This window comes from Hordeum vulgare, chromosome 1H (assembly GCF_904849725.1).
Source record: "Hordeum vulgare subsp. vulgare chromosome 1H, MorexV3_pseudomolecules_assembly, whole genome shotgun sequence".
In the NCBI taxonomy this organism is placed as follows: domain Eukaryota; kingdom Viridiplantae; phylum Streptophyta; class Magnoliopsida; order Poales; family Poaceae; genus Hordeum; species Hordeum vulgare.
Window position 1 is genome coordinate 507417266 of NC_058518.1, and position 19025 is coordinate 507436290.

The following is a 19025-nucleotide window of genomic DNA, read 5'->3' on the forward strand; positions in this document are numbered from 1 at the left end:
GATCACTGTTGATTTTGCCCCCTCCATCACTCTCCCATCTTCACCATTGGCTATCTGGACCATATCCTACTCTTTCCTTCGCCTATTCCCGCAACTCGATGACATCCCTTCCTTAATTATGTGATCTCCTCCAACGGGCTGCTGCCCATAAATCCAACGTTCTTTTGATCATTGTCCTTCCCAATCAAAACTCTTTCCCTCCCTTTCCTCTTACTTGACCCAAGAATTGAGATCTTTTCCTATCCATTTGGCTACACACACGAGGATTTTTAGATGCCCAAAAAACACAGGAGCCTTCTCTCTCAACCTCTCCCACTTCCCTCCTGACCCCACTCCTGCGAGGCAAACATCTTGACATACCAACTTAATCCCTCACTCATTTGAGGATTGGAGCCACCTTGTATGTCCTTGCCACCATCGTCGTTCTAGAATTGTTATCGTGTCAACGCCTTAGTTCCGCCCCACGTCTCCTGCCCCTAACCCTAATCCTTCGGGCCAGTTGGCTTCATGCATACCCTCTCAATTCATATCCCCGCAATTTGGCCTGGGAGATTTTGTGGCATGAAGCTATATAAATAAGGAAAAAAATTAGGTCATTTTATTCATATCTCTATAGTTGCAGAGGACATCAAACACATGCTTTTCCTAAGAGAGACCGGTGAAGGGTGTTTGGTAAGCATTAGGGGCTGGAAAACATGATACTAGAAAACATGTAAATATCCATATATCAGATTTTGTTATGTCCCGGAAACATTTATCGTGGCTGCCGGAGATGCATTTGTCGGTTGTGAACCAAATTGGACTTGATGGGAACTTTTGTATGTTTGACGGGAAATCCGTCTGCTGGTGCAAATGTTTACTCGAACTGCCACGTCAACCAACGCTGGCATAGAGGATTCAACGAGGGCTCGACCGAAGTTAAACAGAAACCAAATCTTTCTACACCATGTTCGAAGGAGATCTTAAAATGAAACTGTGGTCATGCAATAAGTTTTGTATCATGATTCATGATTGAGTATGATGATAATGCCCCCAAAGAGCAATGTTGTCTTGTTGGTGGTATTGGTATTTTGGTGAGTGGGGAGAAATTATTATCCATCCCATATACCCCCAAAACTCCACTCCTCTTTGCCGTACCTTTCTCTCCCTTCCGAGTCCTGACCTACCAACGCAATCCCTCCCTCCGAAGATCGGAGCCGCCTCCTCCGCCGTCGCCGCCGCGCCGTCCTACAGCCGCCGCCGACGCGCCGCACCTCGGAGCCACCGCCGACGCCCCAATCCCGCCACCCGCCACCCACGGCCCCCGCCCCACCGCCTCTCGGGGTCGTCGCCGCCATCGCCGTCCCCGCTATTCCTCGCCGGGACGTCGCGCGCTCTCCTGCCGCCTCCGCCCCGTCCCGGTCTCCGGCCACCGGGTCTCCTCGGAGGTACGAGCTCGGTTGGTCCCGTCCTGCGATTCCCTTAGCTAAATCCCACTAGGGGCCGGTAGGGCTCGACCTGCACGATTCCTGGGTGTGCCGCGCCGGCGCACCCGGCACGCCGTCTAGATCCGCCCCTGCCCAAGGCCGCGGTTAGCTATCATCCGTCGGGGCGCGTGCTGCGTGTTCTCCCATTTCTTCGCCGTCCTGCCCTGGGGTTAGATACCCGTTTGTGAGCGCGGTATGGGATTATGAACTCTTAGTTCTTCTCTCTGATCGAGAAATGTGGCGTGTCTGTTTCATTTGAGTCTGCCAAATTCATGTTTCAGGCTTACTCGGCGCCATGGGAATGTCCAGTGTGTAACTGTTGTGGGCTGTTTGACCGGTTGCCACTGTATGTTTTGACGGTGTGCAATCATAGTTGGAACCAAAATGAGTAACCACTTTGTACACATTACCCGCTTGATCTTATGCGTGATGTTATCGTTCCTGGAAATATGGTAAATACCTTTCTGTTGGATTGGATTGAACTGAGATTCTCAGAATGTCATAATCAGGATGAGAACATCAATGTAATGATGTTTCAGTTGTGAAATAGCTTTCTGTGTTGTAATTTTGTAGTTTTACCTTCCGTACGCACACTTGAAAAACGTGTCTTATTGTCCTATTTCTATTTTTCTAATGGCAAACGTGAGGTCATCTTTTTGTCTTATAAATGTAAGCTTGTTAGTGCTAATCTAGATGTGTACAAATATTTTCGTGGCCGAAATTAGGAAAGTTCAATGCCGCTGCTCCATTGTTTTGCTGCTAGATGTGCATGATACGAAAGAAAATGGAGTAGGGATTGAAATATGTATCTTAAATGTTCCCTAAATATGTTCCCTTGATCCATGGACTGGCATGTTTTACATAGTCCTGTTATTGTTCGAAGTGGGCATCAAATAGTTGAGTCTTATAGCCTTTTGTAATGTGTTGATATTTCAAAGGGGAACAGGGCAATGTGTTGCCACTCCTGCTGTTGTTAGACCACTATATTTTATTGTTAATCATGCTATGTTCCAAACTCCTTTTTATTCTGCTCATATGATATAGCCCATCTTTTGTTTTCTGTCCTGATGCCTCATGCATTTACAGTAGTAATGTTCTGAATTTAGTGTTTCTTGAACATGGTCAGGGCAATGGATAAAATCTAGATGATAAGTTGACTTTTTTCCTGCGGATTTGCTTATCGTGAAGATGCACAAAGGGTCTATAGCTCAAGAATTGGATGCTGACAAAATAGAAGTTCCTTCACCAAAGGACGAAAGTAATTCCGCTGATTCGGAAGCTGCTACAGATACTGAAAACTTTGAAATTAGTGACGACGACGACGATGATCGTAATCACAAGCACCGAAGAAGAGAGGCTATGCCTCAACCTTTTGGTGAGAGTATCGAAGAGCAAGCTGCAGGGAGGCCTTTTAAAAGAAGGCCCAGGATTTCTGGTAATGGGCAGCCTTTTGGTGGAGCTGATTCACGTGGGGAAGCACAGAACAACTTCATGCCAAAATTCAAGAGGCGCCCTGGACTAGGAGCTCACAGTCGGGGAGGTAGAGTGAACCAATCCTTCCATTCAGCTTCTTCTGCTGCTCGCCCTCCTATGACACGGGGAAGAGGACGGAATGGTGCACCCTGGACTCATCATGACCCAAGATTTAACACACTTGACATGATTGATTTTGCATCACAGATGGCCTCACAAGGACCAGCAACACATCCTAGCCTATTTATGGGTCCTCCACTGCCGAGTGGTGGTGGTGCTCAAAACGGTCCGTGGGGTCCGTATGGATTTATGCCTGGAATGCCTAATGGAATGATGGATCCAATTCACCCACTTGGAATGCAGGGCCCTATTCAGCCTCCTTTAATTGATCTTGGCATGCCTCGTCAACGTTGTAGAGACTTTGAGGAGCGTGGATTTTGCTTGAGAGGGGATATGTGCCCCATGGAGCATGGTGTAAATAGAATTGTTGTTGAAGATATGCAGGTCAGTCTGTTTCTTGATCTTCAGAGAATATTCTGCATTACATCCTGCACTTTAGTGTTATCTCAATCGCATCATTGAAATAGTATGATGTATTACTTAACATTTTCTGTATCATGAGTAAGCACTGCCACACTGTGCCAATATAACTGTTACCATTGATGGTTTGAGTTGCAATCAACGTTCTTCACAATTACCCTGTCCAAAATCCTAACTGAGTAGCGTTAATGAGCGGCGGATTCAGATCCTACTATGATGAAACACTTGCTTGCCTGGACTATTTTCTGTACTGCAGCATTTTATGTTCTGATAGTTATTTGACCTTACTTAGCGTAAACTAATTTTCTTCTGGTTGTTCTTTAACTTTGTTAAATTCTGCTGTTCTTCCAAAAACACTTTGTTATACCGTGCTTTTGCAATATGAGGCAAAGTTTTTGTGACCAAGTAGTCACTTTTTTTGCTTAGCCAAAACATTGATTGTTAATAGTGTAGTTTTAAACATTTTGCAGAGCTTATCACAGTTCAATCTTCCAGTCTCAGTTCCAAATGCTCCAGGAGTAGGAAACCAAAGTGAGGCAGGAACTGCTCATGTTAACTTCACAAACCTAGGGGGCAGTAAAGGTGTTCCTGCAAAAGATATCAAATCTGGTGTGGCAGATAATCCATCAAAGCTAAATGGAAGCACTGCTTCAGCTGTTGCTGACGCTGATGTATACGATCCTGATCAGCCCCTGTGGAACAATGAACGGCCTGAAGCATCTAGTGCTGGTTTTGCACATACTAATGATGGAATATGGAATGCTGAAACCTCGAGCTATGAAGCAGGGTGGGAGCATGCAAACCAGAGTTTTGCAGCTGATGATTCACAAAATCCAAAGTCTTCTGTTTGGGGGAGAATAGCATCAAAAAGGAAATCCGGGCCTGGTAAAACAGCTAATACTACGTCGACAAGTGCAACTGGAAACCAAAGAAGTGACTATAATGACGATATGACTCCTAGTACTGTCCAAGTAAAGCCTGCTTCTACGAAGGATACTAATGGTCGACCCAGTTCAAGAATATCTGCAGATGTGGGCCGGCAAAGTAATAATAGAACCTCTCACAAAGCATCTCGCACACTTTATGTAAATGGCATTCCACCGGAAAGCAATAGATGGGAGTCCCTTCTGTCGCACTTTGAAAAATTTGGTCAAGTAATAGATATATATGTTCCAGCTAACAGTGAGAAAGCTTTTATCCAGTTCTCTAAAAGGGAAGAAGCTGAAGCTGCCCTAAAAGCTCCAGATGCTGTTATGGGAAACCGTTTTATAAGGCTATGGTGGGCTAACAGAGACAGGATTACTGATGAGGGAGAAGGTAGAATCTCTGCGAAACCTTCGCTGACAAATTCTGCCCTTCCCCAACCATCTTCATCCAACAGAGGCAAGGATCTTCAATCTACAACTCCAAGGGCCAGTTCTGGATCTTCTGCATCAGGCCCTGGTATAGGTCCTAAAAAATTGCCTGCAAACAGTGTAACATCAATACCTCCTCCTGCTCCCAAAAGGCAAGAAAATCTGGAAATGCTGGAAGCAATTCGTAAAAAACAAGATATGTTAGCTCAGCAGCGTGATGAGTTACTTCAGCGGTTAGAGAAATATGCAAAACAAGTACTTACTATTTCCTTCGATAATACTTTGATTACAATTTTTTTTGTTAACTATATATGTGTTCAGCTGAACCAAATTTTCATTAGTACCGGTTTCTACTAATGCAGACAAGTTCAGCAAATTCAGTAAAACAGGCAGAGGCTGGTGGAAAAGCAGTTGGGTCAAATGCTATGGGGAAAGTGGGCGATGTCAGGTCCATGAACACTAGGACAGAAGGGCCGCAAGAGGTTGCTGGTACACCGGAAAAGAAAATTTCTGGGGAGTTGGCATCTTCCCCAAAACATGCTCCAACGTCCACACAGAAACCAGCTGTAGCTGCGAGGCAGCTATCTCCTCTGTTAGCACCACCACATAATAGGTTTAAGCTTGACAACCGGACGACATCGTTTAGGATCCTTCCTCCTTTGCCACCTGAAATCGCAAATGTAAGTCGACTACCTAACTTCTTGTCCTTTTGTCATTGATATACTTAGAAGGGTGAACTAGACATGCTTAGAAGCACAGTTCCCTGTTTTCTTTTCACAATAGAGATCAAACGCTGAAATGTATATGTGGGTACCTGCTATTGCTTATTTTTTGGCATCGTTACCATTTAGTGAAAACTCTTGCATTTTTTTATGTTATCCTTTGCATCTCGACCCTGCCTAGGTGTTGAGGTTAGATCATCTGGGTCTCACAAGCACATTCCATCTTGAAAATACGGGTTAAGAAAGTTTTTGTGTATTGTGCTATATTAATATGCTACTGCAGTTTCTGTTACGATCTTTATTCAGTTACACAACAATGGATCTTATTTTGCTATGGCAGTTTCCAGGGTTCAGTTATGTTTTTTGGGTAATCATATATGTGCTTAAGACTACTATTATTTTATTCTCTGATTAGATGTCATGCATCCACTCTACAGAACAGATACTTGGTATAAATAGCTTCTACTTAACTGTGCTAGTGTGTTTGTCATTTCTGCTTAACTTGCATTACAATAATATTCATTGGTGAATCCTTGGTATAGTGTTTTGGCTCCAGTTTCATGATGATACTTTTGATTAAGAGAAGCTTTGGTAATAGTGACTGCAGGCATTGTTTAGATGGTGGCTGAAATCTGCCCACCAAGTTTTCGGTAAAAAAAAACTGTCCATCATTTTTTTTTGGCCATGATTATAATTTTGGTCTTTGGATGTTTGCCGGGTTTTATGGCATACCAATGGCTCTTTGTCCATTCTAGTTCATTTTCATTGCCAACATAACCGATGCCAAACATAATCTGTACACGATGTAACTTGTCTTTTCATGTTCAAACAAAAAACCATTCAGAAGAGTAAGATGTGGAAGAAACTAAAGCCCGATGTATACTTGTGCTAACTTTGATTGATCGTTCATGTTCCCTTTTGTGCTTATGTGCTTGATTATGAGCTGTTTCTTCTACTTCTGATGTCTTTGACTACTTTGTTTACAGGAAACTGTCTTGAAAGACCATTTTGCAGCATTCGGGGAGCTTTCATCTGTTGTACTCGAAGACACCGAAGCCCACAACCATGATACAACCTTAAAGCCTTCCCTGAGTTGCTCGGCTTGTGTGACGTACACAACACGGCAATCTGCTGAGAAAGCATTTATTAGTGGCAAATCTTGTAAAGGGCACATGCTACGGTTTATGTGGTTGACGGCCTCTCCTGGCTCTAATAACCAATCAAGACCTCAGAAAAGTTTAATTCCCATCAGGCCCACTTGCATCTCAGGCCAAACTGGCAACATGACATCCGAGTCCCAAAGCCCTGTTGGGAAAATCTCATCCGTTGCCACATCTGGTACAGCAGCCATTCCTCAGAGTGAATCCGTTCCAACTGCAGAAAGTTCAAAGACATTTCCTATTGGGATTTCCAAAGAATTATCTTCTAGTTCCTCTCTAGTTCCAACCGAGTGTCCTGGAAATGATTCCACAATGAGTGACGTCCTTACAGACCCTGGTGTTCCACAGTGAGGTATGCTGCACTTTTTGTTAGAAAAGAGTTGTGGTTCATGGCAAGGTTTGAAATATTTGTTTTTTATTTTGCTTATTATATATATATATATATATATATATATATATATATATATATATATATATATATATATATAATATAGAACTATCGTGTTACACTGCTACTTGCCTACCTGTTCAATACTTTGAAGGAAATCATGGTTACCATTTTATACCACTAGTTGGCAGAATAGCTGGCAGGATTAAAGTATTACATAGGCTCGTGATTTAGCATAGGAGCTGGTCATTCAGGTGATGTGCAGGGTCTGAAAAACTGGTTCCCTCAGATTTCTAGTTTTTAAGATCCGGTGTCAGTGACATAACAGTAATATTTCTAGAAGCCGAATTTATAATTTGGAGTCCAATTTGATGAACAGTTGTTATGTGCCACATGGAGTCTTATTCTGTTATTCATATCGTGTGTACAATATAAATATGCAAATTGAAACCAACCTTTTCTGGCTCTGCCACGAGCAGATTCCAGCTGCCTTCATTTATTTATTTATTAAGAAAATATGTTCTCCCTAATGCCTGTAAGCAGTTGTCTATCAGCTATCATGGAACATTTTACATTGTTCTGAAACAAAACAGTAAAGTTTAGTAGGTACTAGATTTATCACGAAATAGCTTCACATGAAATGTTTATGATGTAACAGAAAACAAGGAATATTACAAAAATATTGTGTAAATGAGCTGATGGTTGATATGTTACCTCTTCGGGTGTCGATTTTTGTAGCAGACTAGTTAAATGCTTGTGCATTGCTATGGACGCTATTAAACACTTGTGCCACCATAGTTCTTGAGTAGTTGAGCTAGTATAAAATAGGGAAAATTATCTCAAAATATAGATGCTATTGAGGCTTACATACTGACGACTAGTTTACTACAATTCTACAAAAATTCCTGGCAGTACCCAACATGTATTAACTTAAATCGTTGATAAGTCAGAATATGCTGATTGACATGGTTATCTTGTCAACGGTAGATTTACTGGGCTTGTTAAACCATTGTTTAGCTTGTCCATTATTTTTATCTTGCACATAAGTAAATTTATTGCATATAAGTCCAGATGATTTTCACTGTGGTATATATCAGTATAAATCTTCTTATACGGGGTTTAATTCTAAGGCTTGGGCATACCAATGGCTGGTATGTAGCGCCCTGATGGGGTCACTTGTGTGTGGGCTGTGGCAAATACTCCCTCCGTTCCTAAATATTTGTCTTTTTAAAAATTCAACTACGGACTACATACAAATGGCTGGTATGTAGCGCCCTGATGGGGTCGCTTGTGTGTGGACTGTGGCAAATACTAGATTGCAGGCCAAGCTCCGTCAGCCTAAAGAAAACATGATGCTAGTGCTAGTTAGTGTTGCTAGTTTTGCTGCTTTACCTTATAATTTTTGTTCCCCCCCTGCGATGTAACAAATTGTTTCTGCTGTTGGGGAAATACTTAATTTGTAGTGTTAATATCGTTTTTGCCACAGGTGATGGAGCGGAGCGGATGGAGAAGAGCCGATGGTTTTGACGCTTGTTTTTGGTGGCTCGTCTATCACACAGCGAATCTTTTACAGTGCCCTTTGGAACATATGTGAAATCATATAGGGAACCTGTGGAGACATGGGCGATTGATTTATTGATGTGTGTGTGTGTGTGGGGGGGGGGGGGGGGGGGGGCTGTTCAAGGCCAAGGGCACAACATATACCGGGCAATTTACAGACGGTGTTGTCGCCCATTCTTAGTTTATTACGAGTGAAATGTAGATTTTGTTTTGGTTATTGTACTGGTTTGATCAGATACCATCATCACCCCGCCGAAAGCGGCTGGCATTGTGGTTGGATTTTGTTGGCGAAATCGAAATGTATGCATTTGGGTGGATCCTCCTGTCCATGTCCCAGCAACAATTTCCGGTCACGCATCTCTAAACTTTTGCTGTGGATATTGAACTTTGGACTATAGGGTCGGTCCCCTTGAATGAGAATTTTTTGTAACCTAGTATGCCTTGCCATGTTTTTATGTTGTTTTAGTTTGTTGCAACGTTGTATAGCTTCTCCTTTCTGCTTCTTAAAGAAAAGCTTATCCTTTCCGTTATAACTTTGTTTTTCAAAAATAATATCAGCCATCATCGCATGATACCATGGTACATTTTATTGAAGTTGCGAATGTTTCAAAAAATTCTGAAGTTGCGAATGTTCACAAGGTCAAATACAACAACAACCAAGCCTTTCAGTCCCAAACAAGTTGGGGTAGGCTAGAATTGAAACCCATAAGATCTCGAAGCCAAGTCATGGCTCTGGAACGTGGATAGCTAACTTCCATACATCCCTGTCCATGGCTAAGTCTTTGTCGATATTCTAAACCTTCAGGTCTCTCTTAACGGACTCCTCTCATGTCAAGTTTGGTCTACCACGACCCCTCTTAACATTCTCAGCACGCTTTATCCGTCCGCTATGCACCGACGCTTCCAGTTGCCTCCGTTGAATATATCCAAACCATCTGAGACGATGCTGGACCAGCTTCTCTTCAATCGGTGCTACCCCAAGTCTCTCTCGTATATTGTCATTCCGTATCCGATCCTTCCTTGTGTGGCCACATATCCATCTCAACATGCGCATCTCTACTACACCTAATTGTTGGATATGTCGTCTCTTGGTTGGCCAACACTCCGCGCCATACAACATCGCAGGTCGGATAGCTGTCCTCTAAAACCTGCCTTTTAGCTTTTGTGGCACTCTCTTGTCACAGAGTACGCCAAAAGCTTGGCGCCACTTCATCCACCCAGCCTTGATTCGGTGGCCCACGTCTTCATCGATATCGCCATCCTTCTGCAACATGGACCCCAAATATCGAAACGTGTCTCTCTCCGGTACCACCTGCCCACCAAGGCTAACCTCTCCATCCTCGTGCCTAGTAGCACTAAAACTGCACCTCATGTATTCAGTTTTAGTTCTACTAAACCTAAAACCTTTCGATTCTAGAGTCCGCCTCCATAACTCTAACTTTCTATTAACCCCCGTTCAGCTATCATCGACTAGCACCACATCATCCGCAAAGAGCATACACCATGGGATATCTCCTTGTATATCCCTTGTGACCTCATCCATCACCAAATCAAAAAGATAAGGGCTCAAAGCTGACCCTTGGTGTAGCCCTATTCTAATCGGAAAGTCATCGGTGTCGCCATCACTTGTTCGAACACTTGTCACAACATTATCATACATATCCTTGATGAGGGTAATGTACTTTATTGGGATTTTGTGTTTCTCCAAGGCCCACCACATGACATTCCGAGGTATCTTATCATAAGCCTTCTCTAAATCAATGAACACCATATGAAGGTCCTTCTTTTGCTCCCTGTATCTCTCCATCAGCTGTCGTACCAAGAAGATGGCTTCCATGGTAGACCTCCCAGGCATGAAACCAAATTGGTTTTTGGTCACGCTTGTCAACCTTCTTAAGCGGTGTTCAATGACTCTCTCCCATAGCTTCATAGTATGGCTCATCAGCTTGATTCCGCGGTAATTAGTACAACTTTGAACATCCTCTTTGTTCTCAAAGATTGGTACTAAAATACCCCGCCTCAATTCTTCGGGCATCTTGTTTGACCGAAAAATGAGGTTGAAAAGCTTAGTTAGCCATACTATCGCTATGTCTCCAAGGCCTCTCCACACCTCGATGGGGATACCATCAGGACCCATCGCCTTGTCTACTTTCATCCTTTTTAACGCCTCCTTAACCTCACACTCCTGGATACGTCGCACAAAGCACATGCTGTTATCATCAAAGGAGTCGTCTAGCTCAATGGTAGAGCTGTCAACCTCTCCATTGTAAAGGTTGTCAAAGTACTCCCGCCATCTACGTTTGATCGCCTCATCCTTCACAAGAAGCTGATCATCTCCGTCCTTGATGCATTTGACTTCACCGACATCCCTCGTCTTCCTCTCCCTAATCTTGGCCATCTTATAGATGTCCCTTTCGCCTTCCTTAGTGATTAAACGTTGGTAGAGGTCCTCATACGCCCGACCTCTCGCTTCACTCACCGCCCACTTTGCAGCCTTCTTCGCCACCTTATACTTCTCCATGTTAGCTGCACGCCTGTCCAGATATAGGCATCTGAAACAGTCCTTCTTCTCCATAATAACCTTGTGGACCTCATCGTTCCACCATCAGGTGTCCTTAGTGTCACACCCAAGATGCGACCCATCCTCAATTTAGCACGAAGGCCTCATCAGGGATAGAAGCGCATCTCGTCGTGTCGCAAGAATGGATATCGTTACAAGTACATGTACTGAAAAAGAAGAGTTATATATACAGAGTTGGCTTACACTCGCCACAAGCTACATCAGAGTCACATCAGTACATTACATAATCAACAAGGGTAAGAGCAGGGTCCAACTACGGACGAAAACAAACGAGAAAATAAGAACGAAGTCCATCCTTGCTATCCCAGGCTGCCGGCCTGGAACCCATCCTAGATCGATGAAGAAGAAGAAGAAGAAGAAGCAACTCCAAATGAACAATCAACGCGCTCGCGTCGAGTAACCTTTACCTGTACCTGCAACTGGGGTTGTAGTAATCTGTGAGCCACAGGGGACTCAGCAATCTCATTTTCAAAGGTATCAAGACTAGCAAAGCTTAATGGGTAAGGCATGGTTAAGTGGTGAGGTTGCAGCAGCGGCTAAGCATATATTTATGGTGGCTAACTTCCGAGTACAAGAAGTAAGAGAGGGAAGATCTACGCATAACGGACATGTCTACTGGTGATCAAATGAATGATCTTGAACACCTACCTACGTCAGACATAACCCCACCGTGTCCTCGATCGGAGAAGGAACTCACTAAAGAGACAGTCACGGTTACGCACACAGTTGGCATATTTTAATTAATTAACTTCAAGTTATCTAGAACCAGTGTTAAACAAAGCTTCCATGTTGCCACATAACCGCGGGCACGGCTTTCCGAAAAGATTTAACCCTGTAGGGGTGCTCCAATTAGTCCATCACAAATTACCACAAGCCGCATAGAAATCCTCAATCACGAAGCTCGCGATCTCGTCGGATTCCCTAGTGGAAAACCTCAACTCTGGGATTACCCAAAGCATCACCGGAATCCCGATGCACAAGATATTCCGTCAAAGGTAAAAATAGTCCAACAAGGCCGCCCGACGTGTCGACGATCCCGATATGGGTCGCGTACCTCGTTCTCAGGACACGGCGGATGAGCTAGACGTCGGGATCGCTAAACCTCCGGGTGACCAGAGGGGCGCCGGACATTGCTCAGGTGGGGCCAACACTCATGAGGAGCACTGGCCCGGGGGTTGATTAAATTATCCTCGGGTTAATTACTCCCTATGCAGTTCATTAGTTATTAGGCAAATGTAGTACCAAAGTTGGGCCTTGCCAGACCAGCTTTAATCTAAAACGAATTATCAAGGGGGTCCCCATAACAACCCCGATCGTGTTAGGAGCGCTCAATTATGGAACATAACACCGGTAGCCGAAAACTAAGGGGGCAAAGGTGGAACAAAACACCAGGCTAGAAAGGCCGAGCCTTCCACCTTTTACCAAATATATAGGCCCATTAAGTTAAATAACATTAATATGGTGATATAACAAGGAACCCATGCTTTCGCATGGAAGCATCTGCACCTGCAACTAGCAACGCTATCGACAGGGTTAAGCAAGCAGTAACATAGCCAATCAGTGGTTTGCTAGGTCGAACAGGTTGAAGGTAATCATGGCATTGTTGAGAGGCTGATATTTAACATGTGGTAGGCAACTAGACATAATCGGTAGAAACGGTAAACTAGCATGGCAATGATAGTAATGGTATCTGGGGAAATGATCATCTTGCCTGAGATCCCGCTTGGAAGAAGAATAACTTTGTGACGACGGCGAACCAACGTAGTCGAACGGGTCCTCACATTCCGACACGCTTGCGGAACTCTATCGGAACGGAGCAAACCGAAAACAATATCAACACAGATATTCACCACAGCAAAAGCAAGACATGATGCATACCCTAATATGATGCATGATCAGTTCAATGAAGCAAGGGATGACATGGCAATTCACCTCACGCAAACACTACACATTAAGTGAAGCTCGACATGCAACGGGTTGCATATCGACGAAACTCCATGATTAATTATTTATTTCTCTCCCGATTATTTACACGGCAATATTTAATTGTTGTTAACATAGCAAGGGTGAAGCGATGGTCCTACATGGCATCCTAGTCGATTAACACGCGGAACATAGAGCGGAGCTACGGCACAAGAGGCATGCAACACAAGATGTATATGCCATGAATGCGTCATGCATGCGAGTTATCACACCACGGCAAGAGGAGAAGAAACATATGTCGCCACGGCGAGCGAGAGGGAAACGGTGTCGGCAAGAAGGAAACGATGTCACGGCAACGTACCTATCCCGATAACTCAACGGGTATCGGAGCCAACGATTAGGGAGCGTGTGCGGGAACGGTAAATAAGATGGGGTGATCCCGTATCTCGGGTTCCCATGTGTCGGGCACAACATAAGAGGGACAACGTGCAACGAGCATACATACAGTGCATACATTCAATCAACTCATACAACACATGCAATCGTTACACGACACGTCTCATCGGTATACCTTCGACGCGTGCGAATCGGAGCGGTTCGGTTCGGTGAAGGGGAACAATGATCGTCGTGGAAGTCGTGGAAGTAGTGGTCGTCGTGGAAGTAGTCGTACACGGTCTCGTCGACGGTAGTCGTTCTTTTGTCGTCGGTGCACGGTCTTCGCGTCGGTAGTCGATCACGGGTCTTCGACGACGTCGAGGAAGTCGAACTCGCTTCCGGGGTCGTCGAGGACGTCGTGGTGCCCGGCGAACTTGTCGGTTCCATGAAGGAGGGGTTGGAGCTAGCGAACTTTGGCGACATAACTAGAGACAGGAAACAGCGATGCGACGCAAGCAGCAAGGCGGCAGCAGGCCACCCACAGCATGGCAAGCTAGCATTATCTAGCAGCAGCTAGCTTGCAATCAACTAGCAGCAAACACACAAGCAAGCATAGCGCAGGCAAGCAAGCTAGCAAAGCAAGCTAGCTAAGCGGCATGCAATAGTAGCTAACAGGAAAAGCTACCAACAACTACTAACTAGCAAAGCAGCAACATCTACAGCAGCCTAACAGCAAAAGCTACAAGCAACACAGCCATGGCAACGGCAAACTAGCAACCGGCTCGGCAGGCTACGCAGCAGCACGCGGCAACAGCAACAAGCAGCTAAGCAGCGACATCAGCACTAGACGTAACTCGGCAAGGCCGGAGGCTATGGCACACATCCAGCAACTACCAGCAGCAGCAAAAAAATGCAAGCATGCAAGCAGCATCTACAACCTAGCAGCGGCAGCAAGAGCTAGCAGGCACGCGATACGGCAGCAGCAGGACAGCTCCAAGCAGCGAACGACAATAGGCACAGCCACAGGCACGGCAGCAGCTCGACACAGCAACAGCAAGGCACGGCAAGGTTGCAGCAACACCGGGCAGCAGCATACACGGCAGCACATCGGGCACAACCACCTCACGCAGCAGCAGCAAAAACGCAACAACAACGGTAGGCGGCAGCAACAGCACATGGCAGCATCAAGCAAGGCGCTACCGCAGGGGCAACAACGAGCGAGCTCGGCAAGGGGGCGAGCACGGCGGGCTCGGCAACCGGAGGAAGAGGTCGGCTCCGACGGCTCGAGGCGAGGGGGTCCTCCGGGTTCGGCAGGTAGCCCGGCTCCATGAGGAGGAGGAGACTGGTCATGGCAACGCGGCGAGGTCTGGGAGGCCGGCGAGGCGGGCGCGGCGCTGGCGTGGCGACGCAGCTCGGGGAGGCGCGCATGGCGGGGCGGCGCACCGGCGACGAGCGGGATCGAAGGGACCTGGAGGGATTGGGCATGGGGAGAAGCACGGGATCGGGGGGAGGAAGGAACGTGGGAAAGAGATGGGGAGGAGACGAGGGTGACGACGCTCGTGGGGAGAAGGACGCTGGGACGAGGGGTCGAGCGCGCTAGGGCCGGGGAGGGAGCCGGCTGGGCCTGGGCCGGCTCGGGAGGCTGGCTCTCTCCCCCATTTGTTTTTTTAACCTTTTTAAAAAAATAGAAAGCTTACAAAAGAAAAACGTTTTTAAAAAATAAATAAAATGCTTTTGCTCCTTTGAAAATTAAACCCCAACCATAAAATAGATTGGCATTTTAAAACAAATAAAATGAAACCTTTTTTTAAGAATTAAAATAAAACCCTTTTTAAAAGAATTAAAATAAAACTCTTTTAACAAGAAAATAAAAATAACCCCCTTTCTTGCAAAAGAATAAACCAAACCCCTTAAATAAAATGGGTCTCTTGTTTTTTTTTAAAAAACAAAAGGTAAAATAACGAAACCGAGAGTGGTTGCCCCCACATTTAATAAAAGGACAGTTTAAAACAAGACGAATTTTAGACGGGGGCTTAATGACTGAAATCTTTTACGCCACCACAAAAATAGAATGAGAGAGGAGAGAAGGTTTACGTCCTCGGTGCAACAGGGTTTAGCAGTGGCTCTCACGCACGCACTCTCATCACGCCAACACACAACGTCACACTCACAAAGCACTAACACCCAACAACACGGAGCAACAAGCAACACCGACAAAACACAGTTGAACTGATGCCATGCATTATGCGATGATGCAGACTAAATGAAGATGCAACCAACAAAATAAAATAGCCACACGACGGAAACGGAAATAAAGGGCAGGATCTTCTGGGGCGTCGGTCTCGGGCTGTCACAACTCTCCTGCACTACAAGAGCATCTCGCCCCGAGATCCAAGAATGAAAGGGGGAGAGGATGAGAAAGAACAAGAGGTAAAACTTTAGTCGCTTCTTTGACAAACGAGTGAAACCAACAATCCTTGAAGGTTGCAAAGAGGTGATGATTGATATGAGAAAGAAGCAAGAATTCACGGAAAATTTCGGCAGCACTTCGGTAGGAAAATGGGACAAAAAATTCGATAAGAAGAGAGAATTAGACAATATACATAACAAACAACTAAATAGAGCAAGGGAACACAATGATCTTGAAAGAACAACAATATTGATCCAAAAGAGCAACATCACAATGCCTCCGGAACAAGAGAATAGGAACTAGCTCAAGCGGAAGAAGAGAATGAAGAAAAGAATGACAACTATCAACACAATAGAACTGAAGAGCCTCCGGACAGAGAATCGACGTAGTAGTTGGAAAACCAACAACGAAAAGAACAAGATAGTAGTGGGCTTATGGAAACCTTTTCAAACTAATGAAGTGACAACCAGCCACTAATAGAAACAAGGATTGATTGGGAGCAACAAGAATCAAAATTTCTTACACCAGGAGGATACATTGAGAACTTGGATTAATGACAAGCACCATGATAGCACAATCCATACGAAAAGCTTTAGGTGAAATCCAAACCAAGATAGCTCAATGAAGAAATCATGGGTTGAAAATATCTCATGATCATAGAATTGGTGGGTTAAATATCTCATTCGTGAAAGAAAAACTCTTCGAGGCTCCTACACTATCAAGAATGCTATAATACCACCTCAAAGGATAACGGAAGAACAATTGCACATATAAATGCAAGAGAAAGGATACTTGAGGTTCTCCAACAAGAATCTTGAGGAACACTTTGAGAAAAATCACATCCTTAAAGAACCAACATGACGAGCCTCCGTAACAAAAGGATGAAGCAAAGATAAGAAGGTAGAAAAGAATAAGATTATGACCTTGCGAAGATTTAGATGGAGCCTCACAATAGATACTTGATAGAACTTGGAACTCCGGAAAAGAAAGTAAGAACACTTGAGAAAAGAATTGATATCAAGAGCCACTCCGGAAGAAGAATTGAAATCCCTTGGAAGAAGGAAGAACAAGAATAAGAATTATGTTATGCTAATCCTTCCCCTAGTTAAATTGATGACAAGCAACGAATTTAGCATACAACTTATTCCTCTTGATAGAATCTTGAAGAGAGAGAGAGATAAGCACCACTTGAAGCATAATTGAAGGAAGCATCGGTAAGAATTCACAATTGAATGGGAATACCAAGAAAGCATGGATACACATGAGAATGAAGAGATCAAGATCCACCTGAGAGAGAAATTTAAACAAGACACCAGAATAATTGAGAGACGAACGAAGAGACAACAATTGAGAAGATTTGAGGATGAAAGTTGAAAGCTGAGAACGAAGAATCTTCTAAAATGATGGCCTTCGGAGGATCGAGAATAAAAAACAACTCAGAAATGCACCGGATAGCCAGAAAGGGATTACTCATGATTGGAGCAAATAAGATAATGCCACGAAGCTGAAATGACAATCTTCACAAGAATGGAACAAGACTGAGAGAAACACTCCTTCGAATTTGCAAGCTGAGAATGATGACGAGGAACAACACCAAGAATAATGAGACACTCCGGAATAATGAAGAATGAAAGGTTGAACCAAAGAATGAATTAATTGAAATAGATCTTGAAGAAGGGATATGACTGATGAAAATCATATTTACGTCATAGTTGAAAAGATTTAGAGGTCTCTGGAAAAGATTACAAGAGCCAGGTAAGATCCTGGGAAAGAACCTGTGGGTTATGGGTCCACTCGAAGAAACCACCGTTGAAACAATAGATTAGAAAGAGAGATTGCACCGATATAAAGAAAACTAGATGAGGATAGCACCTCAAAATAATTAAAAAAAAGGATTGGAAATAAGAACCTCCGAGATAACTTCACCACTCCGTATGGAATAGAGAGAAATGACAATAAGAAGACTGATGAGAATTTCCAACATGGGAAAATTACAAGGATGAATAGGATACAATGAACACGGATATTTAAATTAAACTCACCGGAAAAGATGACAAGAATGAACAAATATGACACGAATCTCCTGAGAATCTTCACAATGAATCACCGGTTACGAAAGGAAGAAAAGATAGCGGAAGCATCACTGAAATGAAATGCAGTTGGATGAAATCCAATCGCTGAAGAAAAAGGGCGGGAGGGCGGGGGAAAACAAAGACAACTTGGGCTAGATGAGATGAACTCCGGAATAAAATGAGAGAATGATCTTGCGAAAATTGGAGAGGATGGAATTCACTTGGAGAGAAACACACCGGTTGGAAAAGAATTAACATGACGAATCCGGTTGACAAGAATTGACATGACAAATGAACGAACAAAAGAATTTGCATTCTCACATAAAAAATATGAGAACACCTCTTAGGAAAGATCTGAAATCACCACTTGACATCGAAGCAACTCAAAATACCACATTCCAACAAAACAAAGGGTGAGGCTTATGAAACAAGCCAGAACAAACTCATGGGGAAGATTTCGTCCGATATTTTCGTGGACAGGATCGCACGGGCTCGATTTTACAGTAGCCATCAAGTGCAAGGGAGTGCACCCGACAAACGAAGCGTCCCCGAGTCGTAGCAAGCTACAAGGACTCTTTAAGACACAACGTGTACCGCTGTAAGTCGACCGTGAACAAATGAATCCACTAGATGTCGAACCCCAACCTAACATCATGCATTTGTTGGAAGAATGTCCTATAAGCAACTACTAGAATTCCCACCTATGAATTCCCGAAATATCTGGTCATGCAATCTGGTACACGGATACAAGGAGTAATCTCACACAACTCCTATACTAACCCGTCACCTGTATCACATCCATCAACAAACAACCAGAATCTCGGACCTTCATCTACAACAGACCCTCGTGATCACAACGATACAAAGTATGGCAGTACTCCCGAACAATCTGCACCAGTACTGGGGACATCGGGGTTATCTCGCCACCACTAGTATTGAAGCAATTACGAACATCCTTCGTTTTGAGATACTAAGAAGTCTGAATGATAACGATGTGCTC

At 44.2% G+C, this 19025-nt stretch overlaps 1 protein-coding gene across 2 annotated transcripts; it reads left to right on the top strand.

Moving 5' to 3' along the window:
• The first annotated feature begins 1080 nt into the window (after positions 1-1080).
• Positions 1081-9098, top strand: LOC123451610 (zinc finger CCCH domain-containing protein 27). Of its 2 annotated transcripts, none has more exons than XM_045128267.1 (6): positions 1081-1659; positions 1748-3443; positions 3950-5089; positions 5197-5514; positions 6543-7068; positions 8591-9098. In XM_045128267.1, the coding sequence occupies exons 2-5, from the start codon at positions 2655-2657 to the stop codon at positions 7065-7067; spliced, it is 2772 nt and encodes a 923-aa protein (XP_044984202.1). In that variant the 5' UTR covers positions 1081-1659; positions 1748-2654; the 3' UTR covers position 7068; positions 8591-9098. The 2 variants fall into 2 exon arrangements, with proteins under 2 accessions (XP_044984202.1, XP_044984201.1); XM_045128266.1 differs by having other exon boundaries at positions 1304-1427; positions 2593-3443.
• The last annotated feature ends 9927 nt before the right edge of the window (positions 9099-19025 follow it).

Coding starts and splice junctions, on each gene's coding strand:
- LOC123451610 (XM_045128267.1), top strand. CDS start 2,655: ATGCACAAAGGGTCTATAGCTCAAGAATTGGATGCTGACAAAATAGAA. Junction 5,090..5,196: donor TAGAGAAATATGCAAAACAA/GTACTTACTATT, acceptor CTACTAATGCAG/ACAAGTTCAGCAAATTCAGT. Junction 5,515..6,542: donor TGCCACCTGAAATCGCAAAT/GTAAGTCGACTA, acceptor CTTTGTTTACAG/GAAACTGTCTTGAAAGACCA.